Genomic DNA, 22,784 nt, shown 5'->3' on the forward strand with positions numbered 1-22,784 from the left:
TTTCTCTCTCTTTCTCTCTCTCATTCTCCAGCTCATCATGTAGCTATCTTCCTCCCTCTCTTCTCTCTCTCTCTCTCTTTCTCTCTCTCTCTCTCTCTCTCTCTCTCTCTCTCACACTCTCTCTCTTCCAAACTCACCTTTTCCCTCTATCTCTCACTCTCTCCCTAGGTCGCCATCTCCCTCTCTGTCTCTCTCTCTCATTCTCTAGCTCGCCATGTCCCTCTCTTCCTCCCTCTTTTCATCCTTCTCTCTTTTTCTCTCTCTTTCTCTCTCTCATTCTCCAGCTCATCATGTAGCTATCTTCCTCCCTCTCTTCTCTCTCTCTCTCTCTCTCTCTTCCAAACTCACCTTTCCCCTCTCTTTCTCTCACTCTCTCCCTAGGTCGCCATCTCTCTCTCTGTCTCTCTCTCTCGTACGCGCGCTCTCTCTCTCTCGCTCCCTCACCCCCCTCCCCTTCTCTCTCACTCCCTCTCTCTCTTTCTCTCTCTTTCCGCACGTCTTTGTCTCCAGCATCCCTCCAGTCATTCAAAGAACAACAAGAGGCGTGGTAGGAGAGAAAGCGCCGAGGTACCTGACACCCCCGTCCACGCACGAATTGTTTCTTGTCCACGCAAGTACCTTCTCCACCCGGACCACGTCGCTGCTTCGACTGCCGCGTCGCTCCTTGCGGTCTCCGTAAAAGTCCAAATAGGTCCTTAAAACGCAGTTTTTTTCCCCTGGACTTGACGAGAGAAGATGCTGTTCCTGGTCTTGCTGTCCCTGTTGACGGGTCCGACCGGAGGAGCTGGGCCCTCACCGGACAGGAGCTGCGTGGACCTGCGCCAGTTCTACACCGGTAAAGGCTTCACCTTGGCTGGAGTACCTCAAAGCGAAACCCCGGGTGAGTTTAAAACACAAAAATACAACTATTATTGTCATCTTTTTGGTGTGAGAGAGACCGGTTTTAAGATGAGGTATTGTGGGAAATTGTTTAATTTCTTTCTTACTCTCCCGTTGATTGGGGAACGCACTCTTGTGAACTAGCCTCACGTTTTTAAATCTGGCTAGCAAGCAACATGTATAAATACAGGGTAGTATCGAAATACGACAAAAATACTACTATGGAAACACTTTAAAAATATTACTTAGCAATAAAACTAAAATACCACGACAGTAATATTATGAATAAACAAATACGACTAGAAAATTATTTTCAGTAGGCGTGGGCGATCCAATTGAAGTAGTCAATGCAAGGTATTATCAAAATACTACACAAATACTATAATACAAAAATACGACTACAGAAATACTAAAAAATACAACTACAATAATATTAAAAAATACTACAGAAATACTACAAAAATACTACAGAAATACAAAAGAAAGACAACAAAAATCCCTCCACACTAATACTGTAATAACAAATATGACTACATAAGTATTGTGACTGAAATACAATAATAAAAAATACTCCTACTGAAATTCTACAAAAATACCACTACATTAATACTATAAAAATACTACTGGGGAAAAAATATATCACAGAATTACTACAAAAATACTACTGCAAAAACTTTACCACAAAATTATTATGACAGAAATACTAAAAAAATATAACTACATTATTATCACAAAATACTACAGGAATACTACAAAAAATACTATGGAAACAGAAATATTACTAAAGAAAACAACAAAAATCCCTCCACACTAATACTGTAATAACAAATATGACTACATAGATATTATGACTGAAATACAATAATAAAAAATACTTCTACTGAAATTTTACACTACATCAATACCATAAAAATACTACTGCGGAAAAATATGTCACAGAATTTTACAAAAATACCATTGCAAAAACTTGACGACAAAAATAATATGACAGAAATACTAAAAAAATACTACTACAAAATTATGACAACATCAATACTACAGTCATACAAAATAATACATATATGCAACAAAAATGAAACTATGGAAATTCTACACAAATACAACGGAATCACTGTCGCATTTTCCCTTACAAAATACAAAATAATCTTACACCATATTTTTTTTTCAAACGTGTTTGTTTATGTTGTTTAACATGTTATAATATACAGGTGTTTCGTTATATCATATATATTGTTAATTAACATTTTGTTGTGAGATACTGAGTTGCTCGACATGAATGAGGTTTATCATAAAAAAAGTAAAAAAATGAAGTCGCTTGGACATTCACTGTAGAAGGAAAAAATACATGCAAATAGAATTAAGTAGAATAATACATTTTCTTATTCAAATTATGAATTCATTTTCTGCATTCAATTATTGTTGGTAATATACTGATTAAAGGGATCACCACAAACCTGTCTTTTTTCGTTTTCTCATTTTATACTTTTTTTCTGAATTTCTTTATACACCATAATAATTCGTAATAGTATAATGCATCAAAGCAAGTGAGCCATTTGAGAGCCGGCTCTCTTTAATGAGTTGAGCCGAAAAAGCCGGCTCTCTAAAAAGAGACGGCCTTTCTTTCATTACGTAACTACCACCTGAAATTCGAGGCGGCAGACGCATGCCCACAGTAGCATCAAACCGCTCGCTTCGTTTGCAATAAAAAAAAACCATACCGAGATAGAGGCTACCGCGGCGAACTCGTTTGACTTGATTGATTTGCCGTTTGGTGATAGTCGGTGTATACCGGATGGTACCCATCATTGACAAATTTGCGATTCTCCGCACAGATTTCCTTGTACATCGTACACGTCTTGAAATGCATCATAAACATACTTTGTACGGCAAAAACGTACAGGTTGACAGGTATGATGTTGTGCCGAAAAATGCACCCCCCTGCATTAAATGTCCCCCCTCACGCAAACATTACTAAACCTTCTTTGTAGCATATTTTTGGGAGGTTGGGCGGTTAATAGAATAGTAAAGCCAAGAGCATTTGCACCTTCCGAGAGGAAATATTTCATGCAAGCAGAGGGCACCTGTGCCCTATCGTGCGGATGCGCCTTCTGCAGTGTTAAACTTAGAAATAGACCTAGCTACAGAGACTGCGCCCTATGGTTGTGATAATACGGCCAGGGTTGGGTAGGGTTACTTTAACTGGATTACTTTCAATTACTTTTGGATTACTCCAATACCAAATATGCTAATAGAATCACAAAAGAAACTAAATATGAACAAAATGACTCAGTTTTGTGCAGGCTCGGGGAGTAACGGAATACATGGAACGGCAAAAATGATGTCGGCAAGCTGTTTGGATTTATTTTCATTTTGTTTCTGTCGCATTTTATGTCAGTTTTGCCGGAGATCAAAGAGATCAAAGCCAGGAGAGAAAGCTTACCACGTGTTGTGAGGGATAATTGTATTCATATTTAGTTTCTTTTGTCTTTTATTAGTATATTTGGTATTGGAGTTATCCAAAAGTAATTGAAAGTAATCAAGTTAAAGTATCCCTACCCAACCCTGCGCATTTTATGTTAGTTTTGACGGACATCAAAGAGATCAAAGCCAGGAGAGAAAGCTTACCACGTGCTGTGAGGCATAATTGTATTCATATTTAGTTTCTTTTGTCTTTTATTAGCATATTTGGTATTGGAGTCATCCTAAAGTAATTGAAAGTAATCAAGTTAAAGTAACCCTACCCAACCCTGAATACGGCACACCTGAAAAACACGGTCCGCACGTTTAGATGATTGAGGCTACACTGCGAGAACCGCAAGGTACCTTGAAAAGCAATTATCTGTGTGCTTTTTATCATTTAGAGGTGGACAGTTGCATTGGCTTTCAAAAGGAGACAAAAGACCGCGATGAGCTTGTGTGCAAGCATGGCGTAATGCAGAAGGTCATGCACATATGTCATGCGTGTTGGGGTATGAAGCAGTTTGTGCGCGTGGGTGCTCGATGCCGAATGAGATACCAACACACAGACGAGAGAGAATTACAGAAGTACAGTCATTCTTGGGCAGACGGAGGGAGGAGGGAAGGCAAATGGAGGATTGGCCGAGGGATGTATTTTGGGCAGGGATAAAGACAAATTCTGTGAGTCACTCGAGGCATCTGGAGGTTTTTCTGGGATGGCCATGGAGGAGTCTAGAAACAGCTTTTCCCCTGTAGCTCCATTAAAAACTCACTTTTATTGACTGATGAAAAACACCATGCCTTTGTCTGTTGAACCATGATTGGATAGTTAGATAGATCGATAGATAGATAGATAGAGATAGATGTCTATAGATAGATAGATGTCTATAGATAGATAGATGTCTAGATAGATAGATGTCTAGATAGATGATGTGTAGATGGATAGATAGATGTCTAGATAGATGATGTCTAGATAGATAGATAGATGTCTAGATAGATAGATAGATGTCTAGATAGATAGATAGATGGATAGATAGATAGATGTCTAGACAGATGATGTGTAGATGGATAGATAGATGTCTAGATAGATAGATAGATGTCTAGATAGATAGATAGATGTCTAGATAGATAGATAGATGTCTAGATAGATAGATAGATGGATAGATACATAGATAGATGTCTAGATAGATAGATAGATAGATAGATAGATAGATAGATAGATAGATAGATAGATAGATAGATAGATAGATAGATAGATAGATAGATAGATAGATAGGTAGATAGATAGATAGATAGATAGATAGATAGATAGATAGATAGATAGATAGATAGATAGATAGATAGATATCTAGATAGATAGATAGATGTCTAGATAGATAGATAGATGTCTAGATAGATAGATAGATATCTGGATGGATAGATAGATAGATGGATGTCTAGATAGATAGATGGATGTCTAGATAGATAGATAGATGTCTAGATAGATGTCTAGATAGATAGATAGATAGATAGATAGATAGATAGATAGATAGATAGATAGATAGATAGATAGATAGATAGATGTCTAGATAGATAGATGTCAAGATAGATAGATAGATAGATAGATAGATAGATGTCTAGATAGATGTCTAGATAGATAGATAGATAGATAGATAGATAGATAGATAGATAGATAGATAGATAGATAGATAGATGTCTAGATAGATAGATGTCAAGATAGATAGATAGATAGATAGATAGATAGATAGATAGATAGATAGATAGATAGATAGATAGATGTCTAGATAGATAGATAGATGTCTAGATAGATAGATAGATGTCTAGATAGATAGATAGATGGATAGATACATAGATAGATGTCTAGATAGATAGATAGATAGATAGATAGATAGATAGATAGATAGATAGGTAGATAGATAGATAGATAGATAGATAGATAGATAGATAGATAGATAGATAGATAGATAGATAGATAGATAGATAGATAGATAGATAGATAGATAGATAGATAGATAGATAGATAGATAGATAGATATCTAGATAGATAGATAGATGTCTAGATAGATAGATAGATGTCTAGATAGATAGATAGATATCTGGATGGATAGATAGATAGATGGATGTCTAGATAGATAGATGGATGTCTAGATAGATAGATAGATGTCTAGATAGATGTCTAGATAGATAGATAGATAGATAGATAGATAGATAGATAGATAGATAGATAGATAGATAGATGTCTAGATAGATAGATGTCAAGATAGATAGATAGATAGATAGATAGATAGATAGATAGATAGATAGATAGATAGATGTCTAGATAGATAGATGTCAAGATAGATAGATAGATAGATAGATAGATAGATAGATAGATAGATAGATAGATAGATAGATAGATAGATAGATAGATAGATAGATAGATAGATAGATAGATAGATAGATAGATAGATAGATAGATAGATAGATAGATAGATAGATAGATAGATAGATAGATAGATGGATAGATAGATGTCTAGATAGATAGATAGATGTCTGGATAGATAGATAGATAGATGGATGTCTAGATAGATAGATAGATGGATGTCTAGATAGATAGATAGATGTCTAGATAGATGTCTAGATGTCTAGATAGATAGATAGATAGATAGATAGATGTCTAGATAGATAGATGTCAAGATAGATAGATAGATAGATAGATAGATAGATGTCTAGATAGATGTCTAGATAGATGTCTACATAGATAGATAGATGTCTAGATAGATGTCTAGATAGATGTCTAGATAGATAGATAGATAGATAGATAGATAGATAGATAGATAGATAGATAGATAGATAGATAGATAGATAGATAGATAGATGTCAAGATAGATGTCTAGATAGATAGATGTCTAGATAGATAGATAGATAGATAGATAGATAGATAGATAGATAGATAGATAGATAGATAGATAGATAGATAGATAGATAGATAGATAGATAGATAGATAGATAGATAGATGTCTAGATAGATAGATAGATAGATAGATAGATAGATAGATAGATAGATAGATAGATAGATAGATAGATAGATAGATAGATAGATAGATAGATAGATAGATAGATAGATAGATAGATAGATAGATAGATAGATAGATAGATAGATAGATAGATAGATAGATAGATAGATAGATAGATAGATGGATAGATAGATGTCTAGATAGATAGATAGATGTCTGGATAGATAGATAGATGTCTGGATGGATAGATAGATAGATGGATGTCTAGATAGATAGATAGATGTCTAGATAGATGTCTAGATGTCTAGATAGATAGATAGATAGATAGATAGATAGATGTCTAGATAGATAGATGTCAAGATAGATAGATAGATAGATAGATAGATAGATAGATAGATAGATGTCTAGATAGATGTCTAGATAGATGTCTACATAGATAGATAGATGTCTAGATAGATGTCTAGATAGATGTCTAGATAGATAGATAGATAGATAGATAGATAGATAGATAGATAGATAGATAGATAGATAGATAGATAGATAGATAGATAGATAGATAGATAGATAGATAGATAGATAGATAGATAGATAGATATCTAGATAGATAGATAGATGTCTAGATAGATAGATAGATGTCTAGATAGATGTGTAGGTAGATTTCTAGGTAGATAGATGTCTAGTTAGATAGATGTCTAGGTAGATAGTTGTCTAGGTAGATAGATGTCTAGGTAGATAGATGTCTAGATGGATAGTGGTCTAGATAGATGGATAGATGGATAGATGGATAGATGGATAGATAGATAGATAGATAGATAGATAGATAGATAGATAGATAGATAGATAGATAGATAGATAGATAGATAGATAGATAGATAGATAGATAGGTAGATAGATAGATAGATAGATAGATAGATAGATAGATGTTTAGATAGATGTGTAGGTAGATTTCTAGGTAGATAGATGTCTAGTTAGATAGATGTCTAGGTAGATAGTTGTCTAGGTAGATAGATGTCTAGGTAGATAGATGTCTAGATGGATAGTGGTCTAGATAGATGGATAGATGGATAGATGGATAGATAGATAGATAGATAGATAGATAGATAGATAGATAGATAGATAGATAGATAGATAGATAGATAGATGTCTAGATAGATAGAGAGATAGATAGATAGATAGATGTCTAGATGGATAGTGGTCTAGATAGATGGATAGATGGATAGATGGATAGATAGATAGATAGATAGATAGATAGATAGATAGATGTCTAGATAGATAGAGAGATAGATAGATAGATAGATGTCTAGATAGATAGATGTCTAGATAGATAGATAGATAGATAGATAGATAGATAGATAGATAGATAGATAGATAGATAGATAGATAGATAGATACGGACGGACGGACCGACCGACAGTTTCTCTGTTTCGCGAGTAAAGCTTTCCCCCTTCTAAAAACAAACATGAATTTATAAAAGAAAAGTCGACAGTGAGTGCCGAGTGTTTAAAACAGAATGGACAACAAAATGATTTTTTAAAGAAGTCCGATCAAAGGCTGTATGCTTGATATGTCAAGAAAGTGTCGCGGTTTTTAAGGAGTACAATATTAGTTGTCACTTCGCTACAAAGCATTCCAATTAGGCTAGCAAGCTAGCTGCTAGCTTGTTCTGCTTGCAGGGCCCGTAAAGATGAGTATTGGGGCTTTAAATGTGCGGCTTGGTGCTACTTGTGCTTGATTAATTTATACGATTTATACTATTTTTATTTCATTGTTTATCAAAGCACTTGAAGTTGATTATTTTAATCTACTTTTGAATGAAATCTATTTTTTTTGATTGGATGGACTTTGATGATTGTCACAGACCAGAAACGGACACAGGACCCAATAGCACTCGTTTGCTCAATTTTTATTAATAAAGAGGGAGAGCAGGGCATGCTTCCACAATCCGATGGCTGACGGACAAGAGGAGCGGGCGATGCGGAAGCGGCAATTCCGTGTCTAGCGAGGAGGATCGGGGACATGCGGGACTTGAGAGCAAAGGCGGTGTCAAGTTCGGAAACGAGGTCGGTAACAGGAGGCAGGCAGGTAACGGGGCAAAACAGGTCAGGTAATAGGCAGGCAGAACGGGGCAAAGTCAGGTCCGGAAACAGGTTGGCAACGAAGATCAGGCAGAGAAAAGCAGGGCAGGAACAGAGTCGGACGAAAAGGCTTACCGAGCTGGTGGCAACAGTTCGCATAACGATCTGACGGCTTCCTCTTGGAAGCCGGGGGTTTAAAATGAGAGCACCAACCAATCAGCTGTCCAGGCTGTTGGCGCCAATTGAGCAGTCGCAGGTGCTCTCAATCGGTAATCATGACAATGATCTGATTGGCCAATCAATAAGTGTGACGTTGCTACAGTTACTCAGTACTTGATTACTCTTTTCACCAAGTACTTTTTTACTATTAAAGTAAGGATTTAGATGACTACTTTTACTTCTGAACTGTACTTTAACTTGAGTGAATTCTTTGGCTACTCTACCCACCTCTGCCTTGCGTACATTCACAGAAAACCTGATAATGAGCATGCTGGGTGAGTGGTGACTAAGGCTCCTGCTGTTCAATTTAAAAATATAAGCACCCTGCAAAGATGTCAGCAGTCAGAAAATAAACAAGATGAAAATGTCAGCATGTGGCCAGATGTTGCGTCATAGATGAAAGAGAAAGCAGGCAAAATGATGCTCTTCTAATGAGGTTTCATCCCCGGTTTAAGAAGTATGTTGGCATTTTTCTATGCTCTTAAATTGGAAGTACATCCAATAAGGCGCAAATTTACTTAAGCTTAGTCTTAAATATGCAAAGTCAGTGATGTATGTGAATTCAGAAATGAGGCAGTGCCTCGCCTGTCATGGACAATATCAAATAAAAACTATATAAATTGTTTTTTATTTTAATGAGCAGAAGTAGCTAAAATCGTTGTCAAAACGTCATTTATTTGAAAGACCTCTCCTGGACTTTGGTCTAAATCTAGTCTGGTCTATTTTTGACTTTATATTAATTTAGATTGGTTTAAACCACAGGTGTCAAACAGGCGGCCCGCGGGCCAGATCAGGCCCGCTAAGGGATTGAATCCGGCCCGCGAGACAACACTCGGAGAAGCGCAAGAGAAAAACAAGCTGCAGCTTGCAATATGCCAACTTGATGTTGCCAAAAGCCAGATACCTCTTACAAAGACACTGTACTTGTATTTATTTCTCTCTCTCTCTCTCTCTCTCTCTCTCTCTCTCTCTCTCTCTCTCTCTCTCTCTCTCTCTCTCTCTCTCTCTCTCTCTCTCTCTCTCTCTCTCTCTCTCTCTCTCTCTCTCTCTCTCTCTCTTTCTTTCTTTCTTTTCCACCCGTTTTCTACCACTCTGTCTCTGTCTCTTTTACTCTCTGTGTCTCTCTTTTTCTCTTCCTTTGTTGCTCTTTCTCTCTTTGTGCCTTTTAACCTCTTTTGCTCTAACTTCCTTTTTTCCTTTTCTCTCTTCATACCCTTCATGCTTTCTTTTCTCTTTTCTCTCCTTCTGTCTTACTATTTCTCTTTGGATTTTTTTCTTCCTCTCCCTTTCTTTTCCCTATCTTTTGTTTCTCACGCTCTCTCCGTCTCTCTATTTCTCTTTCTTTGTCCCGCCCTCTCTCCTTATCTTCTCTTATCTCTTTTTCTTTCTCTTTAATCTACTAGTCCGGCCCCCGACAGAATGTTTGTATTATCGTGTGGCCCCCGAGTTCAAATGAGTTTGTCACCCCTGGTTTAAACCGTCCAATGTTGTCTTAATCAAGTCCTTAAAAGTCGATCATACCTTTCCTTGAAGAGGAATGTTTTTTTTTTAAATTTCACTATTTAACTAAATAAATACTCCCTTAGTATTTTGGAAAGAACTTTCATGTCTTTTCAACCTTTTTTGCGTCACTTTTTAGTCTGTGAGTGTGTTCAGATTACAATCAATCCCTCAGAATAAAAATTGAGTTTATTTCCACAACGCAAGCACTCTATAAATCACAGGTGTCAAACAGGCAGCCCGCGGGCCAGACCAGGTCCGCGAAGGGGTTGAATCCGGCCCGTGAGACAACACTCAGAGAAGCGCAAGAGAAAAACAAGCTGCAGGTTGAAATATGTCAACTTGATGTTGCCAAATCCAGGTGCCTCTCACAAAGACACTGTACTTGTATTTATTTCTCTCTCTCTCTTTCTTTTCCACCCCTTTTCTCCCACTCTCTGTCTCTGTCTCTTTCACTCTCTGTGTCTCTCTTTTTCTCTTCCTTTGTTGCTCTTTGTCTCTTTCTCCCTCTGTGTCTTTTAACCTCTTTTGCTCTAACTTCCTTTTTTCCTTTTCTCTCGTTTCTCTTTCTCTCTTCCTACCCTTCGCGCTTTCTTTTCTCTACTCTCCTTCTGTCTTTCTATTTCTCTTTGGATTTTCTTTGTCTCTTTCCTCCCTCTCTCTCGACTTTTTATCTTTTTTTTTCTCACGTCTCTCCCTCATTCTGTTTTTCTTTCTTTGTCCCGCCCTCTCTCCTTTTCCCTCCCGCTTTCTCTTATTTCTTTATCTCTTTTTCTTTCTCTTTAATCTACTAGTCCGGCCCCCGACAGAATGTTTGTTCTATCGTGTGGCCCCCGAGTTAAAATGAGTTTGACACCCCTGCTATAGATACAAATGCTTCCGTACTTACGACCATTCGAGTTACGAAAAATGGCAGTTACGGACATTTTTTTCGGGATGTTGAAAACTACCCGGTCATTGCTGTCAGTTAGATTTTGTATTGTGTGCATCTTTTTCCGAGTACAGAACAGTACTGTAGTGCTTCTTTGCGGGGCGTGGTGGCGCTGTGAGAGGTCACCCAGCAAGCACCCCAAAGAAGAAATCCGCTTCCTCTTCCTGGTTCGTGTGTAAACATACTATACTGTATACTGTATCTCTAGCGCGCTAGGAACTTTTTTTTATTGTTCAATATCTCGTGCATCCATTCAATATGGTTGGTATGAAGTGTAAAGAGGCGAGACGTTTCTTTTGAAATGAAAGTGGAATAAGAAAGCTTGATGCGGTTGAGAAAATGGTTGGATTGTTTTTTTTTTTTGGCCACTTTCCACCACGGTGGAGGAAGGGGCCTAACTCTTGAAGCTCATCTTCCAAAAGTAAGTTAAACTTACTTTATTCATGTTTATAGAGCATATTATTTTATGAAATGTTTATTTTTTAGTACAAAACAATACAGGTTACTTATACAAGCATTATACATACTTACTGTATACAAACACACATTACATACAAAATATAGCACTGAAGCAACTTACGAACAAATGCAACTTACGAACGATCGTCCGGAACCTCGTTCGTAAGTAGGGCAGTGTCTGTACAAAAAACAGTGGTGATGTCTAAAAACATTCATGGAGCCCTTCATGTTTGTGCCAACATTATGCATATAATATATAGACGGAGAAAGACGTGGTACATTCTTCAATATTGACAATGTACCCACAATATATTAAATTTTTTATACACAAACAAGTCATCAATGTATACAATAACAGCAATAGAAGATATATATCAGAAACCACTCATGACAACAACTCAAAAAAAACGACTTTACACATCTGTGTTGCAATCTGGCACTATCCTCCCTTGTATGATTTCCCTGGCTCTATTGTCTAGAAATATTGGGTCACATTTTACACGCTGAAGCTGTCATACGCGTTTTCTTTGAGCGCAGTCATAAATATGTGTTCATCTTCATAAAGGCTAACTGACTAACTGACTCTGTGGTGGTCTCTATTTTGAATGATCACGTGATGCATGACACATGACGTAAACAATTTTTGGAGTAGTTCTAAAAACAGATATAGGTGTGCGGGGGGATAGCGCCATTGGTTCTGCTGCTGAAGGCGTCAACGCCAAATTCACTCTGCGGTTGGTGCCAAGTGGGCCCCTGTTTTTAATCCCCATAACATTGACCTTCATTGGTGGATTTTGGGGGAGTCTTCCGCATTTATTAACATCTCATCTTATCTCATTAGCCGTACCGCTTATCCTCAGTAGGGTCGCGGGGGGCCGGAGCCCATCCCAGCAATCATTGGGCAGTGGGCAGGGGACACCTTGAACTAGTTGCCAGCCAATCGCAGGGCACACAGGGACAGACAACTCATTCGCTCATTCACACCTAGGGACAATTTGGACCGGCCAATTAACCTGACATGCATGTTTTTGGAATGTGGGAGGAAACCGGAGTGCCCGGAGGAAACCCACGCAAGCACGGGGAGAACATACAAACTCCGCACAGAAAGTCTGGAGCTGGATTTGAACCCACGACAGGTTCCCATGACATGAACTGTGCCGCACAAGCGCTAACCACTGTGCCGCCGTGCTGCCCTTATTAACATCATGTTAGGAAATAAATATTAAAAATGTACCAAATTGTTCGAAGTTTGTTATCTGACTCCATTAACCAAACACAACATCCATTCTGCCCTAACAATGCTTGCTCGTTTCTTTTTGGGAAAATATGGACAAGAGACCGGCATTTCCACACGGGGGCAGATTTAATTTCTTAAACAAATTAACTAAGTGAACTCCATCGAATTAGCCGAATTTGTGTCGCTCGAGTCTTCGTCGAGCCTCCTCTCTCTAGATTCTTCCTTGATCTTCTGAAATTCTTTCTCTGCCCACGTTTTTCCCAAAAGCTGATGTGCCGGCTCCTCCCATGGGCGCACCAGGAAAAAAGCCCCCACGTGGCCCCACCATCTTGGAGAAGAGCGTCGCGATGTCTGTCCTTGTGCGTCTGGCCTTCTGCGTCAGAGTCCTGTTATTAACAGATTCAAACAAAACACTCGCATTGGGAACGGCGTGACCTGAAGCGCACTCAGTGAAAATCTTCATTGCACTCGATAAATGTAATTTGTATTTGATCGTACAAAATCCTTTATAGTCAAATGTATAAAATCCTTCAATCACATTAAAGAACATTTATTTTTTCACTGTTTTGCAAATGGCCACCTGTTGAAAGGATCTGTTAGAAGCAATATAAGTACCAAAACCTGATTTTACAGAAACTGCTTCTCTTCTTGCAAAATACCCAAGCATTTAACACCTGCACAGATGTTGAAGCACTGTAGCTTTCCTGCATGTGGAAAGAAACATTTTGGGAAAAAAACAACCTCCCAATTATTTGGGACAGGGTGCAGATGTTGCCGGCTATTTTGCTACCTTGAGAAGACAGATAACCTTAAATTTTTGTGTATCCAATTTTTCTTATCGTCGCAGTTATTTAAAAGAGACATATTTCATTTTTTTGTATATAATTTTGTACAATCCATTCATTGAAAAAAATTACAAGTGTGTGTTAGTCACTTTAGAATAACAGCGATACATAAGCATAGCCTAGATGGTAAGGCGCCCGCTTTGAGACTGGGAGGTCGGTGGTTCGCGCCCCGGCCGAGTCATTCCTAAGACTTAAAAAGTGGTCGGCGGCGCCCTCTGTTGGCTGCGGCTGCATCGGCTCGCTACAACGGGTCAGGTGCAATCGACATTTCGTTCTGTGTACATTGTTACACAGAATGACAATACAAGGAAATTATTATTATATTATTATTATGAATAAATCTGTTTGGTTGGATCCCTTAAGTACACGGATAAAAGGGGCACCATTTCCTGTGGTGTGTCTTGGGCAGGGTTGGTTTATTTTTGTCCTTTATAATGGTTTCAAAAACAAGGTGCAAGCAAAGTTATTCAGTAGAAATGTCACGAAATACTGCAATTGAGGATAAAAACGTATTTTTATCCGGGTGGACACCACCAGGCTGTATTTGCCCAAGACCAGGGTTGGGTAGGGTTACTTTAACTGGATTACTTTCAATTACATTTGGATTACTCCAATACCAAATATGCTAATAAACGACAAAATAAACTAAATAGGAATAAAATGATGACTCACAACACGTGGTAAGCTTTCTCTCCTGGCTTTGATCTCTTTGATCTCCGGAAAAACTAACATCAAATGCGACAGAAACAAAATGAAAAGAAATCCAAACAGCTTGCCAACATCCTTTTTGCCGTTCCATGTATTCCGTTACTCCCCAAGCCTGCACAAAATTGAGTAATTTTATTCATATATAGTTTCTTTTTTCTTTTATTAGCATATTTGGTATTGGAGTAATCCAAAAAGTAATTGAAAGTAATCCAGTTAAGGTAACCCTACCCAACCCTGGTCTTGGGCAAGTACAGCCTGGTGGTGTCCACCCGGACAAAAATACGTTTTTATCCTCAATTGCAGTATTTCGTGACATTTCTACTGAATAACTTTGCTTGCACCTTGTTTTTGAAACCATTATAAAGGACAAAAATAAACCTGTTAAGTAACAGCAAGAGGGAGACAAATTCTAAGTGGTATATTTGTATTGAAATGGGACACAGCTCTGGCAAAGAATATTATTTCCTAGATTCAGATCGTCCTATGTCACGCAGTGAAAAAAAATATGCTGAAGAATGTAGTTTTGTATGAAGCGGGGTTTTGCAGTTTTGTTGAATTTATCTCTTCAAATGTATGATGTGGCTGTTTTTGCTTTTATGGGTCTTGATGTATGTGGTATGATACCATGTGGACTTAATCTTTGGCGGCTCCTTTCTAAATTTTCTGCTAAAAGTATGTTGAAAAACATTCAGTTTTTGCAAATTTAAGCAAACAAAACGCCTGGTTGATTGAACGCCATTAATGGGTCTGAAAAGAAATCAAAAGATAAATAGCAATTTTAAAAACATAATGTAATTAGCTTTAAAATGGCCCAACTTTTATCTTAATATCATTCATAGTTAAGGAATAGTTAACGTTGCTATTTGCTAACACTATCAGTGCCCAATACTTTTGTAACACACGTTATAATATCCAATTATCTAATTAGATAATAATTGTGTCACAGACCAGAAACGGACACAGGACCCAAGAGGGCTTGTTTTCTCAGTTTTTATTGATAAAGAGGGAGAGTAAGGCTTGCTTCCACAATCCGATGGCTAACGGACAAAAGGAGCGAGCGGTACAGGAGTGGCACTTCCGTGTCTGGCGAGGTGGATCGGAGACAGGCGGGAATAGCAAGTCGTTGGCCGGGACTGGAGATCAAAGGCGGTGTCGAGTTCGTAAGCGAGGTCGGTAGCAGGAGGCAGGCAGGTAACGGGGCGAAACAGGTCCGGTAACAGGCAGGCAGAACGGGGCGTAGTCAGGTCCGGAAACAGGTTGGCAACAAAGATCAGTCAGAAAAAAGCAGGGCAGGAACGGAGTCAGACGAAAAGGCTTACTGAGCTGAAGGCAACAGTTCGCATAACGATCTGACGGCTTCCAAGAGGAAGCCGGGGGTTTAAAAAGAGAGTGTCCACCAATCAGCTGTCCGGGCTGTTGGCGCCAATTAAGCCGCCGCAGGTGCGCTCAATCGGCAATCATTACAAATTGTGAAAAAATAAAAGTTTCTACTTCACAGAATGATTTCAAGCTCACCCCCGCAGTTTGTTTTCAGTGTAGCATGAAAATGGTGAAAGTCAGACAAGCCCTGTTCCAAGTACGATCCAAACGCCAACCGAACCCCCCAAAAATAGAAGAGTTTATTTTTAATGTTTGTGTGGGCAAAAACCTTTATCATTTGCCTCACTTTTTAGTGACCTAAGATCATGAGGTATGCGAGCTGCCTTAGGAGTTTCGATCCTCTCTTCCATTGTCCTACAACTTGAATTCCTTGTGAATGGAGGTCCTCATCTTTCCTGCTGTCCACTACTTTGTCTTTGTGCCCGCAAGCACACTTTACGCTCACGGATTGTATCCTTTACCTGGCCATAGGTGAAATTGAGCTCATCTATTTTCACATGTGCGTTTAAACAATCTATGAAAACCAATACCTCTACAAAAGTTGTCAAATGCATTATCTTGCAGCAAAGCACACACACCCAAGTGATCATATGACCTGAATCTACAATATGAGACCAGACTGAGAACACCACTGGGAATGGCACACATTTTTGTTTGTTTGCTGGATGTTGGCATTCTTAAGAAACATAGGGGAGGATAAGGTTTTAATGGACGCTTAAAAACATATTACATACATAGAACTGGTCCTCTCGGTTTGAGCATTGTTTGGGTATCATCTGATGCAGGTGCCTAGAATGCTTAAAATCAATACTGAAAGGAACAGTGTTTATTATTTTAGCTCCTGTTAGCGGTAAAAAAAATATTGATTTGAAGAGCAAGCAAAATACATTAACTGTCATATAAACATGCATTTTTTAGAATACTCATAAGTCAAAAAAAATGTATTTATTTTACATAACGTGAGCCTCGCCTAAAGGGAGCTGACATTATCATCTTGCTGCTACAGATACCCAAAAACCTCAAAAAGGATAGTCTAAAAATGAGAAGTACGATGGTGCAGTCAGGTCACCTCGAGTTTTCTTAGTCTATATTCTTTATTGGCTTTTGAGTAGTCGTTTTAGGTTGCACTGAACCATACAGCAGCATCTAGTGGTAAAAAAAAAATACATGTAGATCAGTGTTCATTTTACCTCTGAAAAGTGATGGGGGACTCGCATGCTCAAAAATCTATGGGTCCCACCAGAGGTATATGGGTCCCCAAAATTTAGTGTGCTCCATGCCCTTACAAACCGTCGGATTTTCCCTTACAAAATACAAAAAAATCTTTTTTTTCAAACATGTTTGTTTATGTAGTTTAACATGTTATATCGTACATGTGTTTCCTTATATCATATATATTGTTAATGAACATTTTGTTGTGAGACACTGAGTTGCTCGACATGAATGAGGTTTATTGTAAAAAAAACTTCAAAAATGAAGTCGCTTGGACGTTCACTGTAGAAGGAAAAAATACATGCAAATATAATGAAGTAGAATAATACATTTTATAATTCATTTTCTGCATTAAATAATTGTTGGTAATATACTGATTACAAGGGATCACCCTAAACCTGTCTTTTTTAGTTTTCTCCTTTTATACTTCCTTTTTTTCTTAACTTCTTTATACAACATAATTGTTCGTAATATAATGCATCAAAGCAAGTGAGCCGTTTAATGAGTTGAGCCGAAAAAGCCGGTTCTCTAAAAAGAAACGGACTTTCACCACACAACTCGAACTGGAAATCCGCGTGCAGACGAAAACTCGAACCGCGAGACCAAAACAACAATGGCGGCTCTGCCTCACGAATAGTTTGGAGTGCGGTAAATCTTTGTTAAAAAATGATAATGACAATTTCGTGTCAAAAAAGTAGCGTCCCGGGGACGCACGTTGATTTGACACGATGCGTCCCCGGCAAAAATGATGCGTCTAAGACGCAGGGATGCGGGCAAACGAGAACACTGGTAGATGTGAATTAATTCATTTTTATGGTTGTTAAGGACTGTGGTTTAAGATCCGGCGCGACTTGAACTAAGACCAAATTGAGTTTTGTTCTTAAATTTTAGCATGCGGCTTTTAATCAGGCGTGCGCTGCAATTCGCGGTATTTGGTTTGGTTAATGGTAAACAATACAATGATGTGTTTATCACTAGGTATGTGCTTGCAAAAAATGGAAAATAGCTGTTGCAGACATGCCTAATTTTTTATCGATGTTTGTCGGGCCGGATTAAAAAGCCAAGAATGGGCCAAATGTAGCCAGGGGCCCTAGTTTGCCCATGCTTGATCTAGTCTCTTATTTCACCAAAGTGTCAGGTGAGCCGGGGGCATGTAAGAGAAAACATCTTTGGTTTGCCAGGACTCCCACAAGGGCAAGAGATCTGCCAAATTTCCAAACATGGTAGATTTTTTTGCCTGTCAAGCATATTAGGCTGAACTGATTTTACAGCAAGCAAGCATGCACTTGCTGGCGTAAATAATATCAAAATCATGTGATGTTAACCCTTTAATGAACTGTTGATAAACACATTTTTCAAGAAAGCTGTCTTCAAGAAAGCTTTTGATCCAGCCAATCAGATTCAGCATCTGAACGCTGCTAGCTGGCGTTGAGAAACGTCACTGGTTTTACACACCATGATTCGCTAATGGGCGGTAGTGCACCAAAATGATCACACCATTCAATTTAAAGAGAAAGGCTGCACAAGGAAATACAAAAAAATGTGTTGATTTAATAGCGAAAGGTAAGACAACTTCGAAGCTAGTAAGCCTTTAGCAAGCGGTAAATAGTATTGTCTGCCCCTGTATCCTGTATCCTCTATCCAGTATCGATCCCATCTGTCCTGTATCCTGTATCCGGTATCGGTTCCGTCTGTCCCGTATCCTGTAGCCATCCCTGATCCAAGCCCCGTTATCCTGTATTCTATATCCGGTATCGATCCTGTCTGTCCTGTATCCTGTATCCTGTATCGATCCCTGATGCAAGCCCCGTTATCCTGTATCCAGTTGATCCCGTCTGTCCCGTATCCTGTATCGATCCCTGATCCAAGCCCTGTTATCCTGTATCTGGTATTGATGCCGTCTGTCCCGTATCCTGTATCCTGTATCGATCCCTGATCCAAGCCCTGTTATGGGTCTACCGCCTGTTTGGGTTCTGACAGTGTCGCATTTCGAGTTTTAACACCGCTGGCTAATCAGAGGCCAGTTTAAATGGCACTAACCAATAAAGGCGAGGCAAAGTTTGCGAGACGTGTGCTCGACTTTGATCGGCTAGTGTAATCTGTTAGTTAAACACCTGGGCACATAACTGGCCACTAAAACAAAGATGACAGCTCTTAGATTTAGCGGCTCATTACATTGAAAATAAATTGATCAATTGGATTGGACTCTGGAGAAAATCAAAAGAACGCAAAGAGATGCTGGTCACCAGCGAGTTTTCCGTCGATTATTATCCGAGAATCGACCAGGGTTGGTGTCAGAGGGGAAAGCTGACAACTAGGCTTACAACTCTTAAGCCACCACTGCCAAACGTGGCTAGTCACCAAGGCCAATTACCCATGAAATAGATGACTTGGAGCTACTACTGAGGAGATCATTTCTTCCTCATGCCATGAGGCTCTTTAACTCCAAGCCCACATTAAACCACACCCCCACATTGCATATTACCCTGTGTTTATTATTGTCACGGACCGGACCGAGAGGCAGGAAGTGTGAACTCATTCGCGTTACGATCAGTTACTTTTATTTAGCAAATAAAAGTTGTCCAACACGCAGGGACAAAAACAAAACAGAAACAGGCTTACTGGCAATCAGACTAGGTAATACACACAAAACAGGCTTAAAGGCGCTAACTCAGACAAACGGGCATGACAGGTCTTCCTCGAATCAAACAGAACAGAACAGAGCAAAACAGGGCAGAATAATGATCTCGCAACCGGCAGTCCCAAAACGAGCCCTTATGAATCACACACGTCATTAAGACAATCTGTGTCAGCCGGTGTCAAGGGGCGGGACCAGCTGGTTGTCATGGCGACCATGCAAGACATGACAATTACAGTGTGTATTTTATGTAGCACTATTTAAATACTCTATATCGACACGTTACATTGGGTATTTATGTATTATATTCCTTTTACTTATTATTGTTTTATTTTCAATACAAGGACAATGCTGGAAGTGTGATTTTCCCTACAGGGATGAATAAAGTATCTATCTATCTATCTATCTATCTATCTATCTATCTATCTATCTATCTATCTATCTATCTATCTATCTATCTATCTATCTATCTATCTATCTATCTATCTATCTATCTATCTATCTATCTATCTATCTATCTATCTATCTACTACTTATGAAAAACAGCTACATTAGTGACTCTTGTAATGTAACTATCGCAAAGACCTTGCAGAAGTCGCGATTACCCGACACTAGCCTTGAAATCCGTTGTACTATTTCATCAAGACAATAAAGACCATTTATTCTAATGCAATTCTGTTCTTATTTGTAGATCTATATTGGCTATTTTGTTACAGTCGTTGACTCAGTCAGTAATAACATAATCTCTAGGTTAGTTTGCATGCCACTATTTTTAAGTTGTTCCACCCCCAAAAAACAAGCACAGAAATGCACTATTTTTAAAAATGGAAAATGGCATCATAACTGCAATACAGGTCTGAAAAATCCCAATCTCAAAATTGTCCAGCCCTAATTGTCACTATCGGCCAATAATGCTGTTCTTTGATATCCATATCCTTTGGGGCAGATCTGCTTTTATAACCTGGTAGATTTGATAAAAAGAAGGGCTCTGGTGAGAGCTTTCAGAACAGGTTTGAATTTCTTATTTTAAATTTGAGCTTGCTCCCCTGTTCTCCTTGCAAAATCCATTGATGTCTTCCTTCCTTATTTTGAATGTCTATTAAACTGTAAACTTATCAGTATGCTTCACAAATTTCCCCCACCCCACCTGCCATTGTCCTCATGTCGGTCCAAAACCACCTAGTATCACAATGCTAGCAAACAGGCTTGTGGATTTCTCAGTGAGGCGCGAATGCAGACCAAAACAGAGCCATGAGAGTGCGGTTGGATTAAGGTTTGATGGCTAATCTCTGACTAATCCAGATCAATTAATTAAGTGTGAGTTTGTAGTTCACATCCTGGCATCTATATCACAAGCCAAAAATGGAGACAGGACCCAATAGTGTTCGTTAAACTCAGTTTTATTGAAATAGAGAGCAGTGCTTGCTTCCACGATCCAATGATCGTCGGACACGGGTGGCTGATGGCGGGAACGCGTCGAGCGAGGATAGTCGTGGGTGGCAGGAAAGCTGGTCGGTAGCCGGGACAGGGGAGCAAACATATAACGGTTACTTACTGAAGATATTTTTTATGGTAACGTTATTTTAAGACTAGGTACTCTTGTTTCAATTGTTGTTGGCATGTCTTAGCTCATAATATATCTGTGTTATTAGCAAGCTAATGGACCACAGAGAATTGCAAACCACAGAGTATTATGACACCATCCCCTGATCTAAAACCTACATGAGGGCAAGGAAAATCTCAAAAACCTCAACATGAGGAAACTGAAGAAACCTTGAGAAGGGACTACACATGGGGTAATCCCCCTTTGAGACTCTTAATCTGTGATTAAGGGCTATACCAGAGGTGGCGAACACGCGGCTCTTGGCCAATAAGAATTCGGCTCTTTGCTTCATCAAACAGGCATGAACAGGTTTTCAACAAGGGTAGACAACGATCTGGCAAAGGGCAGTTCCAAAAGGCACGTTCAAGTAACCATAGGAGTAATCAGGAAATTCAAGTCAGCCGGTGTCAAGGGGCGGGGCCAGCTGAGCGCTATGACAACTGTGCAGGACATGACAATCTTGGTGTGGCACACTGATTTACAAGGACATTTGAAAGTGGCACTCCGCACCGAAAAGGTTGCTGAGGACAAAACATACACAGTGAAACATAGCTTCTTTTACATATGCCCCATTCTGACTGATCCACCTTCGGCTGTGCAATTTTGCACAGTCAGGTCGTTTGGCTGGTATGCCACAGAGCCCTTGGCACATGTTATGTTTCACAGAGCAAAAAAAAAAAATGCAAGCAACAGTTAATGTATTTGACTACTCCCGAAGTGACCTAACATTATATAGCACGATACGTGAGGTCGGTGAAATTGGAACACACTCATGCACGCCACAGACAAGGCTTGGTCTGTGGTAGCAACGGGTATTTTTAGTCTGTTAGTGTTTTGCACAAAATACATAGGCACTTCTTCGTCTAATGCTTGACATCTGAAACAGACGCCTAAACAAACACACATAACAAATCATTTGTTGAATGAACAGTTAATGTCAAGTCAAGTCAAATTTATTTATATAGCCCTTAATCACAAAAATGTCTCAAAGGACTGCACAGGATTACAATGACACAATTACCTGATCTTAAACCAACATGAGGGCAAGGAACAACTCAAAACCTCAGCGTGAGGAAAAAGAGAAACCTTGAGAAGGGACCTCACTAGTGGTATCCCTCTTTCAGGATGACCAGGGTGAATTACATTTAGCATTACAGTACACAAACATAGTAAAACACAGCAACTGCGCTCCCTGTGCGCTTTGATGTTTTTCACCAGCACAGCCAGTTCGTTGGTCTTATTTGGTAGAGAGTTCACATTTACCATGATTACGGATGGTACCGAAGACTTAGAACGGCGCTAGCCACTTAGCTAGCTCCGGCTCTCCATCCACGATAGGGCCCCCTCATCACGCCGGCACGAGAATACTTCAGGGCAAGGAGTTGATTCCTCGAATAAACACATTTTTGTGCGTTAAAACCCATAATGCTAAGATAGAAAGTCATCCAAAGTGTAGTTGTAAAACACCAAAGATAGAAGCAGACACTTAAAACAAGAAATCACAAAAAGTGCGAAATACCACAGAGCTGATGGAAAGGTTGCCGCTCGCGGCGGCGCCGCTTTGTGTGCCTTGCGGGCCCTGACAGCCCACCACTGGATTACAGTAATACTCGAGTTTAACAATACAGATGTGACATGAATTGTA

The 22,784-nt window shown here is 39.1% G+C and overlaps 1 protein-coding gene across 1 annotated transcript in view; it reads left to right on the plus strand.

Moving 5' to 3' along the window:
* The first annotated feature begins 487 nt into the window (after positions 1 to 487).
* The window catches only part of gpc1a (glypican 1a), a 66,696-nt gene continuing 44,399 nt past the window's right edge, over positions 488 to 22,784 (plus strand). Inside the window, exon 1 of the mRNA XM_088350073.1 lies at positions 488 to 880. Coding sequence (XP_088206199.1) covers positions 736 to 880 — 145 coding nt within the window. The 5' untranslated portion in view covers positions 488 to 735. The remainder of the gene's footprint in view (positions 881 to 22,784) is intronic.

The sequence above is a fragment of the Urocampus carinirostris genome, chromosome 12 (assembly GCF_059441175.1).
Source record: "Urocampus carinirostris isolate Australia breed hairy pipefish chromosome 12, RoL_Ucar_1.0, whole genome shotgun sequence".
Classification (NCBI taxonomy): Eukaryota; Metazoa; Chordata; class Actinopteri; order Syngnathiformes; family Syngnathidae; genus Urocampus; species Urocampus carinirostris.